Below are 26,764 nucleotides of genomic sequence, written 5' to 3'. Positions count from 1 at the left end.
GGGATGCCAAACTTGAGTACAAACTTATATGCTTGATTTTGTGTGTGTTTTGTTTGTAGTGAATGGAGTTTCAGAGGTGAGAGGATTTTTACCACATCACATACCATCAACAATGAGTAAAGTTTGCTGCTCATGTACGATGGTGACCATATTGCCGGTATCATTATAGTTTTGCATCGTGTAGTATGGACAGGTGTTGATACCACTGCCAGCTTGAAGGCAACCCCAGGCCTGCACTGTTTGTGAATTGACATGGTGATGATCAACCACTTCGACTTCTATGGTTCAATATGAACTACAGCAGAAGGATCTCTCTGCCAAAGTTCAAGACAAAATTGTGAGTATAATATTGACAATAATAACCAGTATTGGAATTTATTTGATTTGTTGGATTGATTTGTCAGATTAATAAAAAATTGTTTGGGGGTACATTGTACATCATGGGCGTCAATCCTAGGGAGGACAGGGGGCGCCCCTACGTAGCTTGAGTCAGAAAGTAACTGTGCAGTGGCCCATGTTAGGGTCATGATTGAAAAATATGTTTTATTTATATTTTGTATTATTAATTTTATATTGGGGGATTAGAAGAGGAAGGTGGAAAAAAAGTACCGATAAATGAAAGCCAATAAGTTTCTTGGATGAAGAATTAATGTTGAAGCTTGGTTTAGTTAAAGGAACACGTTGCCTTGGATCGGTCGAGTTGGTCTTTGAAAAGCGTTTGTAACCGTTTTTTATAAAATGCATATGGGTAGAAAGATGTTGTAAAAGTAGAATACAATGATCCACACAAACATACCTCGAAATTGCGTGGTTTTCCTTTTACCTCGTCGACTAATACGTCGGCCATTTATGGGGGTCAAAATTTTGACTCCCATAAATGGCCGACCATGTTAGTTCGCACAGTAGAAGGAAAACCACGCAATTTGGAGGCAAACTTGTGTGGATCATTGTATTCTACTTTTAAAACATCTTTCCAACCATATGCATTTTATAAAAAACGGTTACAAACGCTTTTGTTTTGACCAACTCGTCCGATCCAAGGCAACGTGTTCCTTTAAAGTCGTGAAAAGGATGATTCAATTTCTTATTCTTCTTTTTCCCTATTCAAAACTCTGTAGCTCAGCATGAGAAACTCTGTATGATAAAACCCTTACCTTACATGTATTTACACTTTATTGCAATAAGTTCGTTTTGGCGAACACAATCTCTTCTCAAGAGACGGATAGGCATTCTCTAGACCACTTAGAGGAAACATTTCCACTCCAGAACATTAAAGTAACACATTGCCTTGGATCGGTCGAGTTGGTCTTTGAAAAGCGTTTGCAACCGTTTGTTATAAAATGCATATAAAATGGGTAGAAAGATGTTTTAAAAGTAGAATACAATGACCCACACAAGCATGTCTCGAAATTGCACGGTTTTCCTTTTTCTCGTCGACTAACACGGTCAGCCATTTATGGGAGTCAAATTTATGACTCCCATAAATGGCCGACTGTGTTAGTTCGCAAAGTAAAAGGAAAACCACGCAATTTTGAGGCAAATTTGTGTGGATCATTGCATTTTTTTTTTAAAACATCTTTCCAACCAATATGCATTTTAAACAAACGGTTTCAAACGCTTTTTATAGACCAACTCGTCCGATCCAAGGCAACGTGTTCCTTTAATTTACAAGGTACAATAATATTCCTCGCTGAAAATGACTGATTTCGCTGATTGTGTTATCACATTATTTCCAAGTTTTTGGTTATACTATACACATGTGTACGTACAATGTGTGGTCACCTGATTATAATGCAAATTCAGTAGTCTTGTGTTTTAAAATCTCAGAAAAGCATACTCAAATCAGAATATGACCTTTTTGGCTAAGTGGGACATAAAAATACATATTAGCAGGCACAGTTTTCTTAAAACATGTTTGTGTATTCAGTACAATGTGTACCTTGACTTGATATGTGCATTTTTAAGCTTCCATCAATTGTCTCTTTCTTGTTTAAGGGAAAGTACAGCATTGATTTTTCTAAAGCAAATTTATTTACTTCTTCTTTTTTTCGTGAAAAGTCATGAAGTTCATTGGTCAGTTTTTGTGTAGACAACATTTTCTTTTAAGTGATAATTTGCATTCATTTGTGGCATCTTGAAAGGTTGTTTTCTCGACATTGGCAGTATTTCAGATTTCAAGTGTCCTCTGAAGGATCAGTATTGATGTGGCCTGGAATATTCTGGATGAAATATTAGTTTTTTCTGGCCTCTGGTATCAAAGAATGTTTTCTTTTGTGTAAGGTCTGATTTGTTGTCATTCTTTTAAATGTCTTTTCAATGCAGTTACTAGTCAATCGTCTTTCCATATCTTCCACCAAAGACAATCAAGCCCAGAAAGCAGTTATTTGTCCTGAAATGATTACTAGGCCTGGGTGGACTTGGTGCCCCTTCAAAAATGTGTCCATAGACCTAAAGATTTTCAATTAGAACTACCCTATGCTTTCTGGCTACAAGTTACACAATTCCTTCTGAGGTCATCACCAAAGTATGACCAAAATAAACTTCCTTTAAAAGTGATGAATTTTAATTTTAATTCCATTGACGTAAACAGAGGTCGGATGTTTATAGAGCACTGAACATATCACTGGGGCTGATGAAAAGATTGCAATTTTACAAGAACATAATAATAGAATACGTCTTGACAAACATGCTGCGCAGATTTCTTTAAATAATAGATCTGTAATCTTACCATCTGACAGTATATAATCACCTCTGGATTTATCCCCTAGAGTTGCCTATAATGAACCCTACAACCCAGACATATTTTATGCTGTGCAGTGGTGTACAATGTACGTATTTTAGTGTATATAATTCTCTGTCGAAGATAGGCGGGTTGTCCATAGTTTTTGAAGTAGCAGGAGAAAAAACATAATGTAAGTAGCCAGTTTTGTCAAAGGACTGAGCAAGGGCAAAGCGGTTGCCCTTACGGCATGGGGTATGGGCCCGCCCAATGGCCCAGGAAATTTGTTGATTTCAGATGCTTTGTGGTGGATTTGAACAATGTCTGGTTAATCCATTGAATCAATGTTGTTTTTAAATCATCACATTTTTTGTTATATTGACTCCTGAACCTGCCAAAGCATGTTGCCCTTACAGCATGGGGTGCGGGCTTGTCCAAGAGCCCCGGAAATAATTTGATCCTAGATGCTCTGTGGTGCAATCTGACCGATTCCTGGCTTGATCAATTGACTCAATTTTTGGCTTTAAATCTTCAGATTTTGTTTACTGGTCTCTTCAACCTGGGCCCAGTTTCATAAAGCCTGTAAGCAAAAAAAATTGCTTATAAATCAAGAAATTTCTTCCTTGATAAAAACTAGATTACCAACCAAATTTTAATTTGATGCATATTGCTTGTTACTGGCATTTTTCCAGCTGTTTTTTGCTTATCCTGAAAATCACGTGGAAATTTGGTTGGTAATCCTGTTTTTATTAAGGAAGAAATTTCATGCTAAGCAGATTGTTGTGCTTACAGGCTTTATGAAATTGGGACCTGGTCTCTTCAAGATTCTGGTTTCATTCAAGTATTTTTATGTTGCGTGTCAGTTGGGAAGGGTTGTTGGACACATGAAAATTGTCACTGATTTGAAGGAACTGGGTAACTTGATGATGCCTCCTACAGCGTCCACATGAATGGAAACTGAACTGTATGGTTGGTAGAAAGGATTTGTTTATTTAAAAATAGTCTTCCTGAAGTTGATTGTAATTTTGCATGGAAAAAAAAATGGAGGCACAAAGAAAAAGAAACACCCCCCCCAAAAAAAAAAAAAAATCTGAAGGAAGAAAGAAAAAAGAAAAGAAAAAAGTACCCGGCAGCGAAGTACTGAGTAGCTGTCGAGAATCACTGGCAGCCCATGTTTCAATGAGATGGTTACATGTGCCATAATTTGTAGTGCAGTTTGTAGCCATAACTTAATATAATATTAATTTTGCATTCAGCAGAAAGTTTCAAAGCGCTTCTACAGCACTTTTGTGTGGGCTACATTGTTTAAAATTGAGATGATGTTTGGCAAATTCGAGATCGTGAGGTTTTTGTACTGGTGTGATCATGTGTGCCATCTGAGGGCGCTCAAGCATTTATTGTTAGACATAAATTTCTGTTTAATTCCCCGTTCACACAGCCCTACGACCTTACGAAGACCATGCTGATCACCGCAATCTAAAAAATGTATCAAGTCGCAACATTTTCATTTCAATGCATTTATTTTGTACAAAAGTACTGCTATGTCAACACTGTTGCTGACTCGCTGTCACTACGATTACACCTAGACCGATGCCGATCTAGTAGTTTCTTCTGTGAAATGGTTGTCGACAGTGCTGTGATCTCACCACGATGCTACAACACTGCTTGTGTGATAATGGCAGTCCCACTTTGACTTTTCCCTGCTCATTGTTGGCTATGACCCTGCTAGGCTTATTTTGAAAAATAAGTGTGGGGAAAGAATGCAGCTTCCCGACCTGGGAGATCCCACCCCAACCAAACCAAGCCCAAGGAGATCCTCCCACATTTGGCCCACGATTGGTCTGCAATTGGCCACGCTCTTGGCTACTTTTCCATTGTAGTAGAAGCAGTAGGCCTGATACTTCACAGAGGTAACGAAGGCGATTGCCTCGATGCCCTCTGGTGTTTGCCTTGATGCCCTGCAAATGCTCCAGTAGAAATTTACAATTTCCTTATAGGGTGCCCTTTACTAAGGAGAAAATGCCTTGGTGCCCTTGCCCTTTCAAAAGCGAAGCATAAAGGACTGCGTCTATGTGTGAACAAGGTATTAAGGCGTACCTCAAACCACATGCAACCTTACTCAACACCAAACAGCCAAACAAGGGCACAATCTCAAGATAACGATGGTCTGAAAATACATGTAGGTTCAAAGGTCGGAAATCCTATCAACAACCTACCAACATGTGCAATACATGTACAATGAGAACATCAGACCATGTGCAATGTTTTTACACACAGAATACCAAAATTTGAGAGAATTTTGCTGATAGTTTCGATACAGAAGTCATCTATAGTTTAGTGTTTATTTCCAAAGTTACATTGTGTTGTGTTTTTTAAATGCTTTGTTTAAAACATTGTTTGTTGGAGACGTCAGAAGTTGAGCAGACTTCTGTGCACGACTTTCCATGTATAACATGTTCACTTCATTCAAAAATATTGTTTTCTAGATTTAGTGGCTCTATATTATCTTTCCATTGCAACCTCAAAGCTTTAATTTGGTATCAAAAGTGAAGAAAAGCACTGCTCAAATCATTTGGAAGGTAATTTTATCCTCTACAAGATAAACTAAAATTCTTATACAAGAAAATAATCACCATGAACGTTATCTAAAGAGTCCTAGGTGTAGTACATAGGGTTGTGAGTTTCTGTGTAGGGTTCAAGTGTCAAAGAGTTTTAAAAGGAAACAAGTGCCATGACTAGGACCAAACTCATACTCTGACAACACCAGAGCTAGAGCAAGGTGCTTAAGACTTCATATATGCCCAGTTGTAATAAATGTGCATGAAAATTAAGACAATTTTGAGGAAAATTTGATTTTCACAGAAATGAATGGTTTTTTTTAATACTGAAATGACACTTTTAAAATTATTATTATTTATTTTTTTCTTCTTCAAAATTTCATAAATATGGACATATGGGGAAAAACCTAAAGCATTAGTGTACTAATATGTTTAAATTTTGATCGTTAAGACTCAATTTTAAGAGAATGGCCCGACCCCATACACATGCCGATTGGGTACATACAATGGTTTCATAAATAAAAGTCTTCAAAAACCAGTCTTAAAAAGTAACAACAAGCACTTTGAGATGCCTGTAAAGCACTATTTTAATTTAAACACTTGTTCTTAATATTTTATTTACAGACAGTTGTCAGCTTTAATACTGAAATGAATATTCTTTTCGGGTTGAAGACAATTGTTAGGGTATGATAACGCTTTAAGATCCATTACCAGGTCAACAGCTGTAAATTATTAAAATTTATTTTAACTATTTGGGAAGTTGACTCTTGATATACTGATATACCGGTCCATAAAGCTTGAATGTTTGCATTGTGCAATGCTGTTTGGAGGAGAAATCACAAGTTTCTTCATCTTAACTAGACTACTCTATGTACACAGATACTTTCATGAAAGTTGAAGAGATTTATTAAATGGCACCAGCTGACATGTACAAGGCATTTTATCAAGAGCCTAATTATCTTAAAATACACAAGTTGGAGAGCATTAAATTGGGTAACTTTCCAGAGGCTCTTTCTTGTTGCACTGGTCTATCCTCAATGAACATGTCAAACGCAAACTTACAGTGGTAAAACAACATCCAGGGTTGCAGGGGACAACCGTGAAAAGGAATTACACGACACAAGGGACTGGCAAACTTAGTGAAGCTTTTTTGTCAAAGGGCTCAAGCATGTTTCACGCTGAAACTCTTGCCATCAACTTGAGATTGTGTTTAGCCTGGAAGAGGTGTGTGACAGTGCTAGGCGAATAGTGAAATTTTGTTATTCGGATACCGCTGGCCAACTATTCAAAATTAACCGGATATTCGAATAGTTTTTTCGCCGCTAGAGGGCGCTGTTTAAAAAAAAAAATTTTTTTTTGCCGCTAGAGGGCGCTGTTCGTTTGCGAATGAGATCTTTTGGGCGGATTGATATTAGTTTTAGACAGTGTCACTCGGTTCATTCATAAAAATGACCGGATCTAATTTAAAGATGGCGATTTGCTTTTTCTTTTGATCGTCATTGACTCTACGTGAAGGAAAACTTTTGTAATCTTTGAACAAATTACGTCAGAAATGTCATTGTTTTAACTCTTCACGGAGGTGAGCATAGTTAAATACTTAATATATGCTGTTTTATGCTGTCTTAATAGAAGTTTCATAAGGATTCAGACAAAACATTCATATCAGTTGTCGCCCGACGTCCGCGGATATTCGGATATTAAAGAATATCCGGTTACTCGGTTGTAATTACAGAATTATCCGGTTTGTAAATAGGTATTCGCGCCCTATGCGGATATCCGGTTAAGAAAAAAAAGGCATTCGCGGTTACGGATAGGAAAACCTATTCGCCATTAACCGGATATTCGAATAATTCGCCCAGGCCTAGTGTGTGATTTGTAAGTTATTGTCCAGATTTTGTTGCTCGTACCATAAAGTGACCTTAGCAAAAAAACATAACAAATTCTTAATAGAAAATCGCGATTGAAGTTGCACTATTTTTCAAATTTTAGTTTATTTAAAACAAATAATAATGCTGTTAAACTTATTTACAAAACTTTCAAGATATTTTTTATTCCTGCAACTATTTTAATGAGTGATTATTCCTGAACACATTGAACGTCACTTCGTAAAAATTGTATTGTGATTTTTACTCCGGGGAATGGCAAATCTAGTATATTGTCTTTTATACTGATTAGTGTATTCTAAAACTAAAGACAGCAAAACAAGTAACTGAGCTGTTGTAAAAGCACATAATTTTAAAAATGTTACTCATATTCTACAAAAGAAAATACCAGGAGACAGAGAATTTATGTGCGGTGACTTTCACCTTGTTTGTTACATCAGTCGAGTATTGTTGTCGCGGTTTCTGCTTACAGGTGAAAAGTGCCCAGTTCCATTGTTGCAGTAACTCCTACTGACATGATTGATCTCTCTGATTCAGCGAGAAGCTAAAATGGCAGGAATTTTGAAAAGCTGTTCTTGTCAATAGGAGTTAGTGCAACAATGGAAATGTTTGGTTTTTTTTCACCTGTAAGCATATACTGCAACAACAATACTCAACTGATTTTAACAAACGAGGTGTCAAAATTACCGTGATTAAATTTTCCGTCTACTGGTATTTTAAATTACAATTTATGTAAAACACATCGTCAGTCAGTGCTTGCTGCTTAAAAAGATGTCAGTTTCTAATACATGATTAGTTATGAACATGATAATTAACTTCAAGTGCTTTTTGTAAACAAGTCCATTTGGATGAAGTCTTCATATTGCTCCTTATCGCCAAGGTTCCCACATGAACTGCTGATAGTAGGGGAATGACCTACATTCTATTGACACTAGAAAGTTATGTCAGTTGTCATAGCCCTTCATGTGTATACGTCAATGCCACGTAGGCTGTTGGTTATAATCATGCCGTACGCGTAAACAGTAAAATTGAAATATTTTATTATAATAACCATTATAGATTTCGTGTAGGGGAATAAACAAACTGAATGTATTAAGTGACAGGTTGTCTGAAGTGTTTTTACCCGAGGCCCACGTACACTTTTTTCTATTTAAATTAAACATGATTATAAGACAAAAAAAAGAAGTTTATAACGAGATGAAGGTTTGGTGGTATTATAGTCAACGCAAATATTTTTTTTACAAAATGTGTAGTGCAAGTATATTGCACTGTTTTCATGAACGTAAAATACGTCATTGAACATTTTTAGATATTATTTTGCATTAGAACTACTTCGGGTCAGTATTCAAACAAATTTTGCCTCTGCGCAATACTATTTTTCTGAACTTTCTGACTGAAAATACTGCTGTCACAACAATGAAAACTTGATTGGACAAAGGTACAAAGAAAACGTAGGTTCTCATAATAAGTACCCAAATCTATTGTTTACTGGTGAAAAAATATGAGTATAGATGCGCTTTAATGGTAAATCGTAAAACATTTCGGCCGTAAGCCACAACAGGTAATCTGCTTCATATGGTATGCTTGAATAAGGGAACACTCAGACTAACCTAGCATTGAGCCGAATACAATGACAAACAATGGCAGAATTCTGTCCTTTCTTGAATACTACACGTAGATTTGTGTATCTATCAAAAACAAAAAAAGGTCTGGTGTATGATTTTTGAGAAAACTGTAAGTTCTTAAAGTTATTTTTTTTTTCTTCAAAGTATAGTCCTCAACAAATTTGATTGTTTTGAACATTTAAAAATATCAAACCCTGTCTTCATGTCTAGACATTAATCAAATCAACCCAATATCAAGAGGAGTACTTATTACAATGGCAGAATTTTGAAGAACTCATTTAAATCTGCACATAATGTATATTTTATATTAATCTTTCTGCTTTGTAGCACTCTTGCGTCTCATAAAAATGTACGTGTACATGTCTCGGATGCAGAAGTTTCGTTGTTAATTTGTAAATATACAAACCAATTATTCTGAACAGTGCTCTCCCAACAGTGTTCCATAGGCACAATGCCAGTTAAAACACAGTCACAATGCCAGTTAAAACACATAAAAGACAATGGATGTTCTGTCCAAATGGCCCTGCACAGATCATTCATATGGCTTTTAACTCAAGTCCCATACAAAAATATTAAAATGTTTAAGGGAAACAGTAAAATAACAAATGAGCAGAGAACAAGGCTGTGGACTAGTCTACATTGTAATTGCATAACTAGTCTCATTGGGTAGTCATTTGATAAAGGTGAATGAATCAAGGTTATGAATATTTCCATTTTTAGGTTATTGTGTTTATTTATCAATTTTTGTATTTTATTTTTATTCTTTGGACAATGCAATTAAGCAAGCAAAGGCTGTCCAGGGAAGGGCAAAAGTAAAAAAAAAACTGGTAACAAATTTATCATCTAGTGTGCAACTTGCCCAATGCCCTGTGTCGATTAGTTGTTGGCAGAACATAATTATTACTTGTTCAGTTGACCTCTTTAAAATTGACTAAATAGCTTGCAACATGTACGTATGGATATATAGACTTCCAAAAAAATACCAGTCAAAATTTTAATTTATCTTATCGATGTGTCCTTTTAGGCCATGCCCTTGTTGGGCGCGATCAGTCAGTCAATCTGCGCGATCGGTTGATCGCGCTGCGCTATCGACCGATTGCGCTGCGCTAATGAAATATCTATTGGTCGCGCAGCAATCGGTGGATCGCGCAGCAATCGATCGATCACGCAGCAATCGGTCGATCGCACAACAATCGGTCGATCGCGCAACATTCGGCAACGAACATGCGCGATTAACCGATCGTGCGGGAATGGCTCGGCGCGATCGGCCGATTGTGCAGGAATGATTTTGCGCGATCGGCCGATTGTGCAGGAATGGTTATGAGTGATCGGCCGATTGTGCAGGAATGGTTATGAGTGATCGGCCGATTGTGCAGGAATGGTTTTGCGCGATCAGCCGATTGTGCAGGAATTGTTTGGCGCGATCGGCTGGTGTAACATTGATTGTAACTGCAAATCAATCGTAGTGTGACGTCACTGATAATAGGAAAAAATACTCGTAGCGCAATCGGTCAATCGCGCAAAGATGTCATTGCGCGATCGACCGATTGTTGCGCGATCGACCGATTGTTGCGCGATCGACCGATTGCTGCGCGACCAATTGATCTTAATTTGATCGTTCAATAGCGCAGCGCGATCGGTTGATCGCGCAGATTGACCGATCGCGCCCAACACCCTCACTGCTGGCAAGATACAAGAATGAATTCTGTTCCTTCTCAAGCCCTTTCAAACTAGACAAATTTCCCAGGAAATTCCTAAGAACATTTCGCAGACCTTTTCACACTTGAATCGCTAACCTAGGCAAACTCCCTGAAAATAGGTACCTCTGCTTGGGAGTGAGGTTAATGCCAGATTACCCTGGACTTAGCATGGGGAGTGTGCATTCTACCCAGGAAAACTACATTGAGTGAGAAATTAATTAACATGGGGTGGTGTCAGGGTTAAGACTCCTTAGGAATTTCCTTGGGTTTTATTTTCTTGGAAATATCTCTGTAATGGGCTTTGCTGCAGTTGACTATTACAGTTGGGTCTTTCATAAATTGAGGAATGAAGAGTAATGACAGATTAACGTAAAACTCCTACATATTTGGCTCATGAAGGGAATTAAACCTCAGTGCTTCAAAGAATTATGCAGTCATAGTTTTCTACAAAACCTAAGTCTTGTCATTTTGTAATCATAATTACAGTCATTTCAGGGCTATCTAATTGTACATGTACATGTATACATTCACAGCCGTACCGTTGGCTAGTTAAGAGTCAGTTCAGGTAAATAGTTGACATACTTGCTCACGGTCAAAAAATGATTTTTTTTTATACTTTGTTTGTGGAAGGGCCTTGGGGTGCAAGTAAACAAAATTGCATTTTCAATTCTATATATAGCCCGTTGCCATGGTTACGGCTCATTTTGTTTTTTGGCCATTTTAGGCCGATTTTGGGGTCTGAAAAACTGGTTTTTAGCTCATATTTACAACTACACCCAACCAAAATGCAACATTATTTCAAATAACCTTTTATATCACTACAAAGTATCATCCTTGGCCTTCCTTGAGGAAAAAATTTATTGCTTTAAATAACACCCTTGTGCTATTTTTGCATTATGCATTACAGTATGTTTTTAGAACTTGCAAAATCGACATTTTTACCCTATTTTTGGACCCCAAAATGTCAACTTGCCAGGGGTCTCAGAAAATGTCCCTTTCGGCTGTGATTAGGGCCAACAGTGGTCTTTCAATATCTGGTGTCAAAAACTTGGGCAATTGTATCCTGTTGTGACAGTACTGCCTCAAAACTAGACTTTTTTCCCCAAAACATGAAAAATGCCTTCTTAAGGGTCTTTTCACATAATATCGAAAAACGTGTCCACGGTAAAAAAAAAAAGGAATATTTTTCATTTTTGTGTGGATGGTAGGATGGTAGGGACTTGGGGTCCAAATAAACAACATTTACATTTCAAATCATAATATAACACGTTGCCATGGTAACAGTTCATGTGTGTTTAGGCCACTTGAGGCTGATCTTGGGGTATGAAAAACTGTTTTTTAAGTTAATATTTACAACTCCACCCCACCAAAAAACAAAATTATTTCATAAAACCTTTTACATCACTACAAAGTATCATCCTTGGCTTTACTTGAGACAACAAAATATTGCTATAAATTTCACCCTTGTGCTATTTTTAGAACGTGCATAACAGTATGTTTTTAGAACCTGCAAAATCAACATTTTTACCATATTTTTTGCCCTCAAAATTTCATTTTTTTCAGGGGTCTTAGAATATTTTCCTTTCGGTTTTAATCTGGGCCAAAATTTGTCTTTTTTATATCTGGTAAGAAAAACTTGGCAAGTGTATCTTGATGTTTACAGTACTGTCTCAAAAATAGACTTTTTTCCTCAAACAGAAAAATGCATTTTGAATTGTTTTTTCTTCATATTGAATTTCTAACATTAAAAAGTAATAATTCTATCAATCTTGCAGCTTTTCCTTAGCACTTAGTGGATTACCCAACATTGATCAGGAACTGTTGATGACCTTAATTTTACAATTTGCCCGGCCTAGCCCCAATCATAATTCTTGACATTGCATAAAACAATGTTTTGTGAATAGCGCCTCTTTTTGTGAAAGTGTTCCCTTTCGGTTGTTATTGGTGTTTTCATGTCTTCTGGGTAGAAACACTGTGTTTATTGTATCCTGTTGTGACTGATCATGCCTTAAGTATAGTAATTTTTCCAAAAACAATGCATGCTTGTTAAAAATCTGGCACTGTTTCCATGCCCTTTGAGTAATGAATACAAAGTTTTTATTTAAACATAATGGTATCCAACCAAACCATAACCAATGCTTTGCCACTGAGAGTTCTTGATTTGGCTACTTTACCTATTGTACAAGTATGATTCCCGTTGCAAGTAGAGTGCGATGAGCATTCTTTACAAGTTCTCTTTAATACAGGGCCTACTCTCCTTGGTCCCTGCCTGCTACCAAATGTAAAACTTTTCTTAGAGATAGAGATCATAAACAATGTAGTTTCTGTGCTTGCGGCAGATGGTTTGGAGCATCCAATCATGTCCAACACAAACGTGGGAAATTAAAAAGCCCGCTTAAAAGTGTTGGAAAAGTTTGCCAAGATCTTATTAAAAACAATGATACTAACGATTTGCAAGATGAGCGTAAGAGATTATTTAAAAGAAACACGTTGCCTGGGATCGGTTAAGCTGGTCTTTGAAATGCGTTTGTAACGGTTTGTTTTAAAATGCATGGTTAGAAAGATGTTTTGAGTGATACTTGTGTGGATCATTATATTCTACTTTTAACATATCTTTCTAATCATATGCATTTTTTAATAAACGTTTACAAACGCTTTTCAAATACCAACTCGACCGATCCAAGGCAACGTGTTCCTTTAATGAAACAACATTGAAAGAAGTTGTAAAAACTTGCACCTGCTGAACATAAATAAGTAAGATGCATTTGCAGTGACAAAAGTCTATTCAGGCTAGTTTGATATTTTTTCCATTCACTATCTTACTAATTCATAATTATTATATATGTCTCTGAGAATGATCAACAAAAAACATTGAATTGTTTATCACGTTAAATAAACCAACTCTTTTATTGTTTGCAACAGTACAATTGAAAGGAACCCCACCATAGATGGGGGAACTGCTTACAGAAGGCCAAAGCAGGTGAATGGCCATTTAGCCCTTTAGTCCCTGCACCGCCCGAGCTTGCAGTAAATTACTGGAATCATAGTTCAAATTTTAAAAGATAGCCATGGCTTAATGTGTATGCACAATTTTTTACCCTTTCGGTAATATTTGTATAAAAGTTCTCATGGGAACAATAAATGCCTCTCATTAAACGACTACGGTAATTTTTATGGCGAATATTTTTGTGCACGGATAAAATGAACACAATAGCTTTTCAAGGCTTTTTTCTGGCTCAATGCTCATACTGATTAAATGCGAAGGCGTTAATTTTTTACAATATCATAAATGATGAACAGTTTCCTGTTTACTAATGAGCGTTTTATTTTTCGTAAGAGCTAAATTATTTCATCATCATTAGCTTCGACAAGTCAACTGTGAAGGGAGAATTAATAACGATCTATAACAACTAGATATATTAACAAATGCGTAGACCTACTAATGACTATCGAGTTTTCTTTTGATGTTCCTTTTTTTCTACAAACACAAGCTAGCGAGGTTTCCTCGTACCGCATACAGTGTATCGCTATAATGCGGCTGGGCGGTACATCGGCTAAATGGTTAGATACTTTGGATACAGTAATTGCTCACTTTTAGAGCCTCTTTGTTCTGATTGGGATGAAAATGTTTAGTTTGGTAACGGGCAGGGGACCAAGAAGACTGTTATAAGGCCATGTAAAGACAAGAACAGTAAAGAATGCTCATCGCACTACTTCTCTTCTTGAAATGTGAATCATACCTGTACAACTAGGTAAAGTAGTTATGACAAAACAAGAACTCAGTGGCTTAAAGAGCATGGAAACAGTGCCATATTCTTTTAACAAGCATGCTCATTTTTGTTTTTTATCAATTCAAACTAAGGGATAACTTCAAAATGCATTTTTATTGTTTTTGGAAAAATTACCATTTTTGAGGCAGAAGTGTCACAACAGGATACAATAAACCAAAGTGTTTCTCCCCAGTAGACATGCAAACCATAATGATTGATAGCCCAATCAAAACAAAAAGGGAAATATTCTGAGAACCAATAAAACATTAAAGACAGTACAAACTTTCTTAATGTGCAAGGGGAATTAAAAAATGTGACTTTCAAAAAAGAGGCGCTGTTCACAAAACTGTTATTTTATTTTATGCAATGTCAAGAAACATGATTGGGCCAGGGCCGGAGTGGGGCAAATTATAAGATTTAGGTCATCAACAAGTCCTGATCCATGTTTGGTAATGCACTAAACCTACAAAGTGCTTATAAAAAGCTGCCAGATTGATGGAATTATAGCTAACTTCTTCATGTTATAAATTCAAAATGAAGCAAATATTTCAAAATGCATTTCTCTATGTTTTCGGGGAAAAGGGTCTATTTTTGAGACAGTTCTGTTACATCAGGATACAATTGCCCGAGTTTTTCTTACCAGAAATAAAAAGACAAATTATGGCCCTGATCAAAACCGAAAGGAAAATATTCTGAGACCCCTGAAAAAATGGAATTTTGAGGGCAAAAAATATGGTAAAAATGTTGATTTTGCAAGCTCTAAAAACATACTGTAATGCACGTTCTTAAAATAGCACAAGGGTGAAATTTATAGCAATATTTTTTTGTCTCAAGTAAAGCCAAGGATGATACTTTGTAGTGATGTAAAAGGTTTTATGAAATATTTTTATTTTTGGTGGGGTGGAGTTGTAAATATTAACTTTAAAAAACAGTTTTTCATTCCCCAATATCGGCCCAAAGTGGCCTAAACACAAATGAACTGTTACCTTGGCAACGTGTTATATTATGATTTGAAATGTTAATGTTGTTTATTTGGACCCCAAGTCCCTACCATCCACAAAGTATAAAAAAAATATTCCTTTTCTTTTACCATGGACACGTATGTCGATATTATGTGAAAAGACCCTTAAAAAGGCATTTTTCATGTTTTGGGGAAAAAAGTCTAGTTTTGAGGCAGTACTGGCCCAACAGGATACAATTGCCCAAGTTTTTGACACCAGATATGGAAAGACCAATGTTGGTCCTAATCACAGACGAAAGGGAAATTTTCTGAGACCCCTGGCAAGTTGACATTTTGGGGTCCAAAAATAGGGTAAAAATGTCGATTTTGCAAGTTCTAAAAACATACTGTAATGCATGATGCAAAAATAGCACAAGGGTGATATTTAAAGCAATAATTTTTTTTCTCAAGGAAGGCCAAGGATGATACTTTGTAGTGATATAAAAGGTTTTTTGAATTAATATTGCATTTTGGTGGGGTGGAGTTGTAAATATGGGCTAAAAAGCAGTTTTTCAGACCCCAAAATCGACCTAAAATGGCAAAAAATTAAAATGAGCCGTAACCATGGCAACGGGCTATATATAGAATTGAAAATGCAATTTTGTTTACTTGCACCCCAAGGCCCTTCCACCCACAAAGTATAAAAAAAATTCATTTTTTGACCGTGAGCAACTATGTCAACTATTTACCTGAACTGACTCTTAATCTGCATTGAGGATCTTGCGTTTGGGTTTAATTATGCACTAAACTGTTGAAAGGTATTCCGGTATGCTTTATAAATTTTTGTAATGGAGCTTCATGAGGGAAGAATAAGAAAATAAACCATGAATTCAAATCAAACTAAGTACATCTATCATCACCGATTTCACGAAGAGCCACTTAACTAAAAATTACAAATTTGATTAATACATGATTGGGCCTATATGTAACTCATTGCATTTTGCATTTTCAGAAAGTAAAAACATTACAAGTTATTCAGTTGGGCATACATGGTTAAGTGGGACATTTTACTCTTTAGGTTTCGCGAAGAGACACATAAAATTGACTAATTAGTATGGTAATTGGCCAAGCAGACATGTTGCGGGCTTGTTCGCATTCTCAACATTATAATAAGACAGTAAAATCAAGAATTATGGGGAACAAGCTTGCCGTGTCTTCCATGCGCATATTCACGAGTGAGACAATGACATTACAATAATGGTTGAGCTTAACAACAATGGATGAGACAGAGCTACCCGCATGGTTTATAAGAAATTTACATTTGGCCATAAGTCAGGGTTTTGTTTAAATGATTTTAATAATTAATATAAAAAAATTGAAGTATTTAAAGACTTCCTGCTGGTTCCTTTTCGAGTTCAAAAGATACTATAGAGTATTGTGACTACAAAGTTAACGTTAGTTTTTTTTTTTTCATTTTATACTATGCTTCGGTGTTCATTTTTAAGAAGTCTTAATGTTCCTGGGAAAAAAAATTGTTTTGACAGGGAGGTTGGAACAGGATCAAGACTGAAAGTTGTTGATTTTGATTTCGCAATATTGGTTGAACATTCTGCTGTTCATCAACTGGTGAAAAAAACATCAAAGGTTTTCTCTGATATTCGAAATGCTGTTCCCAAGATGTCAAAGTTGGAGGTTTGTATGGAATGCTTTAATTTTCTTATCACAGAATTTTGCGGAGTTGAATCTCCATTTTGGTGTGCCAATAACAAGCAGACGCGTCAATGCTGCATGGTCTGATGATAAGTAGAGCGTGGAAGAAACATTAGAGACAAATTAGGGAAAAATCAAACACTTTTGATCTTGGCTGTGGTCCGTGGTCATAATGGGTTGATATGGCTGGCTGCCAAAGGAGCCCTTGCATGCCTGCTTCTCGAACGCGTTTTAGCCATGTCCAGTATAGGATGATAAGCCTCTCAAATAAAAAATAAAAATTGTTACTGAAATTCAAGCATGTCGCCATGTTGGTGAGTGGCAACATTGAGAAGCCGTTCCAGGTTACAAGAGTTGACAAATTCTGAGAAAGCCAATGTTTCCAGATCTGTATCATGGTTGGCTTGTTGGCTTATTTTTCACTTGTGTATAATAAATAGATTGCATAATATAGCAACAGTTTGGTATATAATAGTAAATGATGAGAGGAGCCATCCAGAAACCCACAGCTCTTGTATAATAATAATGACAATAGTAATAATAAACGTATTTATAACACGCCTTTTCCAAAGGATACAAAGCACCAATTATTTTTACTGCAAGGTGAGTGGGACGAAGATTTTGAAATTGTGAGACCTAGTCCTTAGCACACCATGTAATGGCTTACACAGTGCTACGGCGCATACAGCAGCAACGGCCAGGAACACCGGGTGAACCCCTTTTCTTGTCGATAAACAAAACGATCACTAGTCTACATGATCATTGTTGATCACTAGTCTACATAGTCAAGGCGCACCCGGCACACCGGATAGCACGCACAGCCCCAAAAATGTAACGCACGAAAAAAGACCATCACCGCGAGTGGCGAAGCGCCTTTACCAACTCGTTTTGGAGGCCTTATGTTTTTTTTTACATTCGCCAACGATTTTGGTGGGAGAAAATGTAATGAATTTGCATCAAACGTTCTTATGATGTCATGCAAGTAATTGTGGCTTCTTATTGGCCAGCAACTGACCACGCTAATGCATTATGCATTATGCATTAGAGGCGCTTCGCGGCTTCGCTGCTCGCGGTGATAGTCTTTTTTCGTGTGTTACATTTTTGGGGTTGTGCGTGCTATCCGGTGTGCCGTGTGCGCCTTGACTAAAGGCTTTAGTCCACATGAATAATTTCATGTCACATACAATACATCATACAAGAATGGTTGCTTTGATGATATTAGGGCATGGAGTCTTCCACCCTTGCAAGGTGGGAAAAAATGTATTTTGTAATCTTGAAGTTTCCCTTGCAAGGTTTACTAAAAAGAAAATTGTTGTAATCTTGAAGTTTCAAAATGTGAAGTCAAAAGTTTTTTCTTGATAAAAATTCACATAATTATACCTATAGATTTTGTTACTATTAGTCTATTATCTTAAAAAATTTGTTTCCCAAGCTACTTACTTGTGAGTGGAACTTGCATTAATTCAAGCCAGACAGGGATTGGCTCTTGGTTTAAATGCAGTTGTGAGAGGGGATGAACTTTTCGTATGTGTATCTAGTAGCGAGCAGGTAAACTTTGACTGATATTTTCCCCACTGGTTTGTTGGTGTTCTTACTGGCATTTGACCAGCAGAATATTTACCCCAACAACCCCTCCCCTTAAAGGAACACGTTGCCTTGGATCAGACAAGTTGGTCTATAAAAAGGTCTTGTAACCGTTTGATATAAAATGTATAAATGATTAGAAAGATGTTGTAAAAGTAGAATACAATGATCTACACAAATATGCCTCGAAATTGCGTGGTTTTCCTTTTACCTCGTCGACTAACACGGTCAGCCATTATGGGAGTCAAATTAATGGCCGACCGTGTTAGTTGCAGAGTAAAAGGAAAACCATGCAATTTCGAGGCAAATTTGTGTGGATCATTGTTCCTACTTTTGAGTTATCTATCTAACCATTATGCATTTCATAACAAATGCTTTCAAACGCTTTACATTGACCAACTCGTCCGGTCCGAGGCAAAAAGCAAATGAGTTGCTCTTTGGCCAGTCATCCTCAGTTGCCATGGTGAATGATTGGTTTGTCTTGCACCACATATGATATTAATAAGTACTTCAAATTACAGTAATCATGTACTTGGTCTTATTGTTTCTTTACTGCACATGTGTCACCCTAAACCAAAACTGCATGTGTTGTGTAAGTGCACTGTATCTGTCCACATTGTCCAATCTATCGATCTTGACCTAATTCTGACAACCCCTGCCATGCTAATCTACTTTATGTATTGTGTTTATATAACTGTGATATAACTGTACAGCCTCTGGTAATCTAAGCTTATCCAAACCTACATAAAAAAGACCCTTACACTCTCCCTACCATGTCTACAGGTTTACTGTTCATACCTTGTAATGTAAGTTGAAATAATAAATGTCTTATGTATTCACTGTACATGAATGCAAAAAATAAATGGAATTAAGTTTAATAAGCCATGTTCGCATTGGACTTTTTTTTTTTTGGGGGGGGGGTAAACTAACCAAGCAAGTTGATTTAAGTCCAATGCAAACAGCCCTGCAGCCGATTTCACAAAACCTTTCTGACATGGCGCAAGTTGAGCACTTCTTTCGTGAAATTGGCTGCTGGAAAATGTCACCCACTTAACTGGCTTGTTTAACCCGCCACCTTCTGCCCAGGCAAACTAACCTGGTCAAACTAACCCAGCCAAAAAGTCCAGTGCAGGCACATCATTGTCCCTTGTACTTGCTTTGTTTTTCTAAATTTTATTTGCTGTGCTTCTTTTCAACAATTGTTCACAGCCTTGGTTCACGGAATTTGTAAAATCTGGGTAAAAGTCACTAGTAGCGCCCTCATGGGTTCATATTTTGTCAGTCGGTTTGTTTCACCATTGTCTTGGTTAATCCTAGCCTGAATATCTGACGTCACTCTTCGAGGCACGTGAATAACGCCAGAGACCGGCATCCAAAGCCGGCGTGTAGTTTAACCTTTACCTCAGTCATTTCACATAGAATAAATTTTATTGCGGAAGTGACAGCAGTGACTGTTTGGGCATCTATGTCACAGCACTTAGTATCTAATGGAATCACTGGATTTAACGGATCCTTGCGGATAAAGACAGGAGCCCAGTCTAGGTTGATCCAAGTCAAGGCACCTGTGATAATAATTGAATATTAATCCAATGTGAACAAACTTAAGTCACTAGCCAGATCACTGTGAAGAGTGCTTTTGGGCTGTCAAACTTTTTAGATAACCTGGTGGGCTGCACTTCTGGCTCATTTCCCATTCTCTGATGACAGACTCAGATTTGGCTAACAAATTACCTTTTTAGCTACTATTTAAGGTGTCAACTGCTATGCTAAGGTTTTCCAAGATATTACTTTTCTACACCCACTTTTTGCACACAGAGGCAGAAATGTTAATTTATAAGCATGTTGAAGTATTTGTATCTCTTGTACAAATGCCCTGCGCCCCTCACAAATAAAATAATAAAAACAAGTTATTTTCCTGCCTGCCCCCGCTAATTAAAAATTTACAGAATGCTACCAATTAATAGTTGAGGCATTTTAGTATTCAAACAAGATAAACCTTGCTCTTGTCGTTGTAAGAAACTCTGATGATAGAACAAATTAACCGGCCCTCGTTGAAAAACAATTTGGACTCATAAATGTTTGAGTTTACTTGGCATTTGAACCTGTCCCCAGGATGCAGGGACGATGCAGGGACATGAAAGTGATGCAACAAGAAGAGTTTATTATAATTTGTAGACCTACTCCAAGTTTTCGGTCGAACAGTTCCAGTGTATAGAGTTGACGTAATGCAGGAAGGAACTTGGAACAGACTTGGGAAATCACGACTGCTGGATTCTGAAACCATTTTCTCTTGACCTCTGATTATTTTTTAATGAATGGATTAATTAAATCTCATCATTTCAATGTCGAGAATTTGAAATTTGAAATTCACGTAGATTCAATTTGCAATGTTTGTAGTTTTATTACACAATATGTTGTTTAAATCAAGGGGACCTGTTGTGCAACTGACTTTTTTGTCATCATTGTGCAATTTGTGGAACACAATGGATATAATGAGTATGACAATAATCGAACTGTGCATTTACCAATATGATTTTAATATTGCTTAACTTTGTTTTGCCTGTTTGTTTGTTTGTCTTGCAGTAAACGTGAAATGTACGATGAATCCAGTGAAGGTGACAAGCAAGGATGTAAAAGGTAAGCCTGTGAATTTCTGGTAATTTCATGAAGAATCATAAACCACTGACCGATTGTAACATGTATGTCTATTCTTCCTCTTCTATTAATTATATTTGAGATCTTTTTTTGCCCCTTGAAACTCAGGAAGAGAGTTTATTTTTTTTAGTTTGTTCGTATTCACAGCCATTTAATATTGTTGTTGTTATTGACCCTTTCATTACAAAACAAACGCAATTGTACACCAAGTTAAGTTCACACATATTTTTTTAGTGCTGTTAGAAATTAATTTAAAATAAAATCATATCTCCTGACCTACATTTTAGCTATTTTAACAATCTTTACGTCAAATGAAAGGACTATTATATTGTATAGAAATTGCACTGACATAATTCCAATTTGATCTTGTGTTTTTTATTATTGTGTGTTTTCTTTAGTAGTAAGATGCACACAAAAAATGGGGAAAAAATGTCCATGTTTTTTAATGTGATTTTTAAAATAAATTGAATTCAATTGAAATTGAATTGATCTTGTCTTGCTGTCTGAACCAAAAGTGATTTAAAATAAATAAAACATTTTTCTTGATCTTCCTTCCCCTGATCCATCTGTCTCAATTGCAAAAAGAAAATATGTTATCGTAGCTTTGGTTATACAGACATGAAACATGGTATGTGAAGTAGTGCATAGATAAAACCACAATTTTTACTGGATGATAACGTCATCAAAATCACCCTTTCGCAGATGAAATTTCAGGCCTGGAGTAATTTAAAACAATTTTGTTTTACCTCTTACAGAAAGTGTCGCAATGCAAGTGAAAAGAAGCGCCGAGATCAGTTCAACTGTCTTATCCAGGAACTTGGATGCATGGTGTCCTCCAAGAACCGCAAGATGGACAAGTCAGCGGTTCTCCGCTCGACCATCAACTTCCTTAAAGTTCATAATGGTAAGAGGCTAAACCTCTCAGTTAGCTTCTAGAAACTAGGGTGCACTAGACCATGATACAAACTACTTTGTGTTTTTCAGTTTTTTTCCTATTAGGAGGGTTTTCTTGAAATATCCCCTTTCTTTGAAACTTTCTTGAAATATTTGAGGGAGAAAAGTGTACACAGTTACATCATTTTCAAACATCTAATTTGCAATTTGTGGTGATAATGAGAGTCTAAACATCTTACAGGATGTAACGTTCTGTATTCTCAGGGGTTTCAATTCCACACAGTAACCGTTGTGTCGTTTTTTTTCTTCTCAGTTTGTACAGTCACACTCGGGAATAATAGCAGATGATTTTTGTTTCAGAAATATCATGATAAGTAAGCCATCATACATACGTACATGTAACCCTGGGGTAATAGTGTTCAAGAGTTATGAGCATACGGATACAGTTGAATGCCAATCAATCAAGTAATCAAAACAATTTATATAGCACCACTATCCAGAACAAAAGGTGCCCTACACAGTTTAAATTATTAAATCAAATTTCTAAGAGAAGAGGCTATGCTCAGAATTTCTGGCAATGGCTGCCGAGTGCGCTGTAACATTAATGGCTCTAATAATTCACAAACTTTTGAAACCTGTATGGAAAAAATTATAACAAGTGCTTTGTTATGAGGTAAAGCATATAGATATAAGCTCTAGTTATTTTTATCATTATTAATTCCACTTCTTGATACTGATTCTCACTCATCAGTGTGTGGTCAATATGTTTTGAAAACCACATTTAAGCCCAGTGCAAATGCGAATGCAAAGCTAATGTTGGTGTCGCAGTAATCGCTACGCGCTCCCTTTACAATTGTGACGCAAGGAAATTGGCTTCACACGAAGCATTAGGAAGTATGAACCTGGCTTTATCATCCTTAAAATTCTAAATTACTAATCAGAATTATTGTTTCTTTTTTCCACCCTTAAATTGACAGACAATGCTCTCAAATCAGAGACGTCAATCAAGGAGAAGTGGAAGCCATCCTTTCTGTCGGACAACGAGTTCAGTCAGCTGATGCTGGAAGCATTGGATGGATTCCTCATTGTCTTCTCACAACAGGGGCACATCTTATACACATCCTGCAGCATTACCTCACTCTTAAGACATTTACCCGTAAGTTGGAAAACAATGGAGTGATTTCTTTGTTACAAAAATAAAAAGGGTTGCGCTTGTATTGACTCCAAATATAAGTACAATAAGTCCCTGATTCATCAGGCAAAAATGGAAGGCCTGCGTGCCCCTATTTACTCTGTGGTAGTTGATAGAAGGTCAAGTTATTTTAGAACTTAGCAGGACGGGTCTAATAATATCACAGTTACTGTAAATGCTACTAAGGAAGACGTGGTTGATAATAGAGAGGATAAAGTACACCATATTGCAGAATGCACATGGCAACACAAACGACATACATGTATCCTCCTTTAAAAGTTTCACATTTCTGATGCAAGCTCCAATCGTGTAAGGTCACGTTAGGTGTTTACTTACCCACGTCGAGCAGAAACATTATTTAACAATCCCCTTTGTCAAGAAGAATAACAATAACCAGTTTTTATATAGCGCTTTTCACACCCGGAGTGCGTCTCAAAGCGCTTCCATCATTATTATCCTTGGTCACTGGGCCTTAATTCATTCCTTCTTCTTCTCGTGTCCATGCTGCTCAAATGCTATCCCTCCAGTAGTTGGCACACTGAAGGGCAGTGTCGGTGGCCTCAGCCAGGTCATCATTAGTGGTTGCTGATGGCAGTAGGGGGCAGGTAAGGAGATGATCCATGGTCTGCCGCCCAGGTGTCGGAACCTGCAGTTTATCCACACTTCACCAGGTTCTCTTTGCACCTTCCGACTCTTGTGCGCAACCGGTTAAGAGTCTTCCAAGTGGTCCATCCAGTATGAGCGCCACCAGGGAGACTCTCTGTCGCTGGAATCTTGAAGTCCGATGTGTTTTGTGGGGCATCAAGGCATTTTTGCCAGAGTCGGGTTCCAGTGTTGGTTGCGCTATCTTCTAGTGGTAGTGTTGAAGTGATGAAACTCCTCCTTGATTGCAGACGGGGGCTTACTGGTGGGTAGTCAAACAGAGGGTGGCAATCATCAGTACACTGCCTTAACCGTTCTGCCTGACTGGCCACAGCTCTCCTGATGTCGGGTGGGGCGATGCCAGCGAGCAGAAACAGTTGTTCTGTCCTGGTTGGTTTCAGACACCCAGTGATGATGCGGCAACTTTCGTTGAGAGAACAATCCAGTTTTGATGCGTGGACGGAACGTTCCCTGACAGGGCACGGGTACTTGGCAGCAGAGTTCCTTAAACCATCTCGTCTCCCTGGTGGGGAGTATGCAGCCTGTGCGACATTAGTATGGGCTACTCGGTTAAGTCAATAACAAGAACCATCTCTGCCCTCACAGGTACCCATTAACCCCTGGGTGTAAAGAAGCAATTATATTTAAGTGTCTTGCTCAGGGACACAAGTGTCACGATTTGAACCCACACTCTGCTGAACAGAAGCACCAGAGCTTGAATTCGGTGCTCTTATCCTCCGCTCAGCCACGACACCCTACAGAAATAGTTTGACAAACATTTCCTCAGTAAATTTTGTTTTGTTCAATTCCAAATTATTTAAAGTTGACCCAGTCAGATGGTCAGTTTCACTTAAAGTTATTAACAAGCTCAGAATTTGGCAGAGCTCTGGTATTCATCCCTAAAAAAGACTTCCTTCGGGTACATTGTGCTTTTCTGATGGACAGTTGTATTCCTTATTATAGACCAAATCAATACCGGCAAGTGATTCACGCTGCACCGCCATTGCTGATTCGCTGGTAGGGCAAGGATTTGTACCCAAATATTTTACTTTTTATGCGTAGTAATTGTCTAACTCAACGATTTCCCTGACAGGACGGCATGACATAATGATGTAGGAAACCCTATGTCATTATCGTAAGGGAAACACACAGCATGCTAATTTGCCAGCAGTTCTTGGTTTAAGCAAATGAGTGACACTATAGTGCAAAACCATTGAGAACTCACACAGGCACTGTCAAATCTTCTTGATCATTAACAAAATACACTCTGGCCCAGATGCACATTTTCCTGCCAAGTTTAGACAGAAATTTGTGCACCAGGAAAAAGGTTGTTTTACCCTGGCATGATGTTCATCAAAAGTACAACTTTCAGATTTTAAACCACTCCTTCCACCCCCTTGATCATAGTCAATAGCTACTTCCATGATCTGTTTAAATGTAAAAGGGTCATAAACAATGAAGGGTCGTTTGTATAAGTCTTTTGGGCAAAATCAAATAATTGAAAATCAAATCGATTTTGCAATTGGAATAAGAGAATAAACCCTCAGAAATATTTAAGGGGGGAAAATACACAGCAGGCTCTTTCAGATCTTCTGTCATGTCTGTTCTGTTTATTATATATCTGACCTCTGTGCCTGACGCAAGATGGCATTAATTTCCTCAACTGCAAAGATGCATTATGGAAGTGTCGTGGCTGAGCGGTAAAGAGCACTGAATTCAAACTCAGGTGTTTCTGATCAGCAGAGTGTGGGTTTGAATCCCCAGCCATGACACTTGAGTTCTTAAGCAAGACACTTAACCATTGTTTCGTGCTTCGAATGGGACATATAGTCCCATGTGTTGTGTAATGCATGTAAAAGAACCCAGTGCACTTATTGAAAAAGAGAAGGGGGTCGCCCCGGTGTTCCTGGCTGTGGCTGCTGAATGTGCAGTAGCACCTTGTAAACCATTATAAGGTGCTACATAATTTGGGTCTCAGAACTCATCACTGCAACAACCCATCTTTCTGAGAGTTAGTTTATATTTTATATACTCAGCGCCTTGAGTACCTTGTTGGTAGATACGTGTGCTATATAAAACTTAAATGTTGTGTTTTACTGGAAGCCAGGAAAAGACAATGAAATATCCTTACTTTGGAGAACATTGTTCAAAATTATTTGCTTCATTTGAGTCTTTACTTTATTAGGGAAGTCTGTCAGTATTTGAAAATCAAATTTAGGGAGGATGGTCAGGTCAAAACAAATTGTAAATAACTAAAAAATTGTTAAACCTTGATTTCTCTGAATGGCTGTTTCCCTCTCATTAACATGTATTGTACCTTTATTCATTGTTTACCCCTTGCTATGTTCCATATGCTTCCTAACTCCATTTATGTATTTTTCCACTTCACTGCTTATTTTACATTTAACAGATGTTAAATTTGCATCGGGGATAAAGAATATTAACTTTTTGGCTTTTACCCATACACCGATGTGTGTTAGCACTGTATACTCAGTACACATTTTTACATTTAGTTACCTGTTCATGTTTGTTGTGTTGTCATTTAGCCTTTGAGAAAGACTCTGGTAGGGATGAAACGTCAGGCCATTAACTATTCTTTTTGCATTTATCAGTCCTTATGAGGCTCTTTATATGCAGGAAATATAACGGTTGATTGGAAATGTCAGTGGGTAATCAAAGTCCATCTTAAGACCTTGGGCTGGGAATTCTATGTAAAATCACCGAAAATATTCCAAGATGGACAACATGTTTATGCATTTGTACTCCTTTAGTGATGGGGTCGAGTTCGTGCTCTGATACATTTATGTGGGTCTTTTTTTCCATTTTGAAGGCATTATACAGGATTGGTAAAGCTGAAAAAAATTTGCAGGCAGTGCTCATTTTTTGTGTGAT

At 37.3% G+C, this 26,764-nt stretch overlaps 1 protein-coding gene across 3 annotated transcripts in view; it reads left to right on the top strand.

Moving 5' to 3' along the window:
• The window catches only part of LOC139935677 (uncharacterized), a 55,870-nt gene that overhangs the window by 4,007 nt on the left and 25,099 nt on the right, over window positions 1–26,764 (top strand). For all 3 annotated transcript variants that reach the window (XM_071930197.1, XM_071930198.1, XM_071930199.1), the window contains exons 2-5: window positions 60–337; window positions 21,073–21,126; window positions 21,900–22,048; window positions 23,016–23,194. In XM_071930197.1, the coding sequence (XP_071786298.1) occupies window positions 291–337; window positions 21,073–21,126; window positions 21,900–22,048; window positions 23,016–23,194 (429 nt within the window). In that variant the 5' untranslated portion in view covers window positions 60–290. The remainder of the gene's footprint in view (window positions 1–59; window positions 338–21,072; window positions 21,127–21,899; window positions 22,049–23,015; window positions 23,195–26,764) is intronic.

The sequence above is a fragment of the Asterias amurensis genome, chromosome 4 (genome assembly GCF_032118995.1).
Source record: "Asterias amurensis chromosome 4, ASM3211899v1".
NCBI lineage: Eukaryota > Metazoa > Echinodermata > Asteroidea > Forcipulatida > Asteriidae > Asterias > Asterias amurensis.
Note: the sequence above shows the minus strand (reverse complement) of the source record. Positions and strands in the feature narration are given on the sequence as shown.